The 1095-nt window shown below is 47.0% G+C and overlaps 1 protein-coding gene across 1 annotated transcript in view; it reads right to left on the minus strand.

The window, feature by feature from the left end:
* The window catches only part of LOC103197659 (nebulin related anchoring protein), a 91911-nt gene that overhangs the window by 37187 nt on the left and 53629 nt on the right, over positions 1-1095 (minus strand). Inside the window, exon 17 of the mRNA XM_007941608.2 lies at positions 241-345. Within this exon, the coding sequence (XP_007939799.1) occupies positions 241-345 (105 nt within the window). The remainder of the gene's footprint in view (positions 1-240; positions 346-1095) is intronic.

The following is a 1095-nucleotide window of genomic DNA, read 5'->3' on the forward strand; positions in this document are numbered from 1 at the left end:
CCTATATTCAGTGGCTCAAGTCCTCCACTAGCTAATTCCTACAAAAGGTTGTGCCCCTTCTCCTAAAACACGGATCAGGAATAAGGTCAGCTAGCTGTATAGGCTGTGTTTAGAACAACCAGGTGTATATAACCTCCCTTGACAGACATCACCAGCTGCAGGACTAGAGGATTTTGTTGAGCAGGTGGCTATCCACGCAGGGAAGCAGAAACCACGGCTGCCCCTTCCCTCTTTCTGTACCTCACTGAGGTTTGCAGCATTGGCTCGGGCCTGCAAGAAGAGAGGCTCATCCTTGCTGATGGTATATTGATGGATGGACTGTGCATTTCCTGCCTTGTAGGCCACCTGGTGGGAGAGAAGACTGAGTCAGAAGCAGGTGACAGAGACAGGGAGAGGAGGCTGGAGTAGTGTCACCATGGAATCTTGTCAAGTTTGGCTTGACTTTTCTCTGACTTGCATGGGAAGTCCATTATAAAACCGATCAGACCAGACTCTGAGTGGCGGAATATATTAAATGAGGCTTAAGGCAAAAGAGTGGATGGGAGAAAAAGCAGTAGTGAGGATCTGGGAGAAGAATGAGGCCAGTGGACCAATTTATAAAACCCCTCCAAGGTTTTTCCTTCACACTTTTCACTTGAGGTGGTTTTGGCTTCCCCAAGCTATTCCCATCTATACTGTCCACCACTACAAAATCATCTCCTCATGGAAAACTTATCACTCTTGCTCTTTCTCTCCACCCACCCTTCCAACTTGAGTTTCCAAAGAGTGGTTTCCTGCCAACTCCAAATTATGTTAAAGCATCTTTTCTGGCTGCCATCCATGAACTTCCAGAAGAACAAACAAATCTGTCTTGGAAGAAGCACAGCCAGAATGCTCCTTAGGAGCAAGCATAGCAAGACTTCATTTTATGTACTTTGGACATGTTATCAGGAGGGACCAGTCCCTGGAGAAGGACATCATACTTGGTAAAGTAGTTGTTGTTGTTGTTTGCCGTTGAGTCGGACCCGACTCATAGCGACCCCTCCTTGGGTTTCCGAGGCAGTATCACTACGGAAGTAGATTGCCCAACCTTCCTTCCGATCATAAAGTAGAGGG

This window comes from Orycteropus afer, unplaced genomic scaffold, assembly GCF_000298275.1.
Source record: "Orycteropus afer afer isolate SDZICR_OR568_19922 unplaced genomic scaffold, OryAfe1.0 scaffold00082, whole genome shotgun sequence".
NCBI lineage: Eukaryota > Metazoa > Chordata > Mammalia > Tubulidentata > Orycteropodidae > Orycteropus > Orycteropus afer.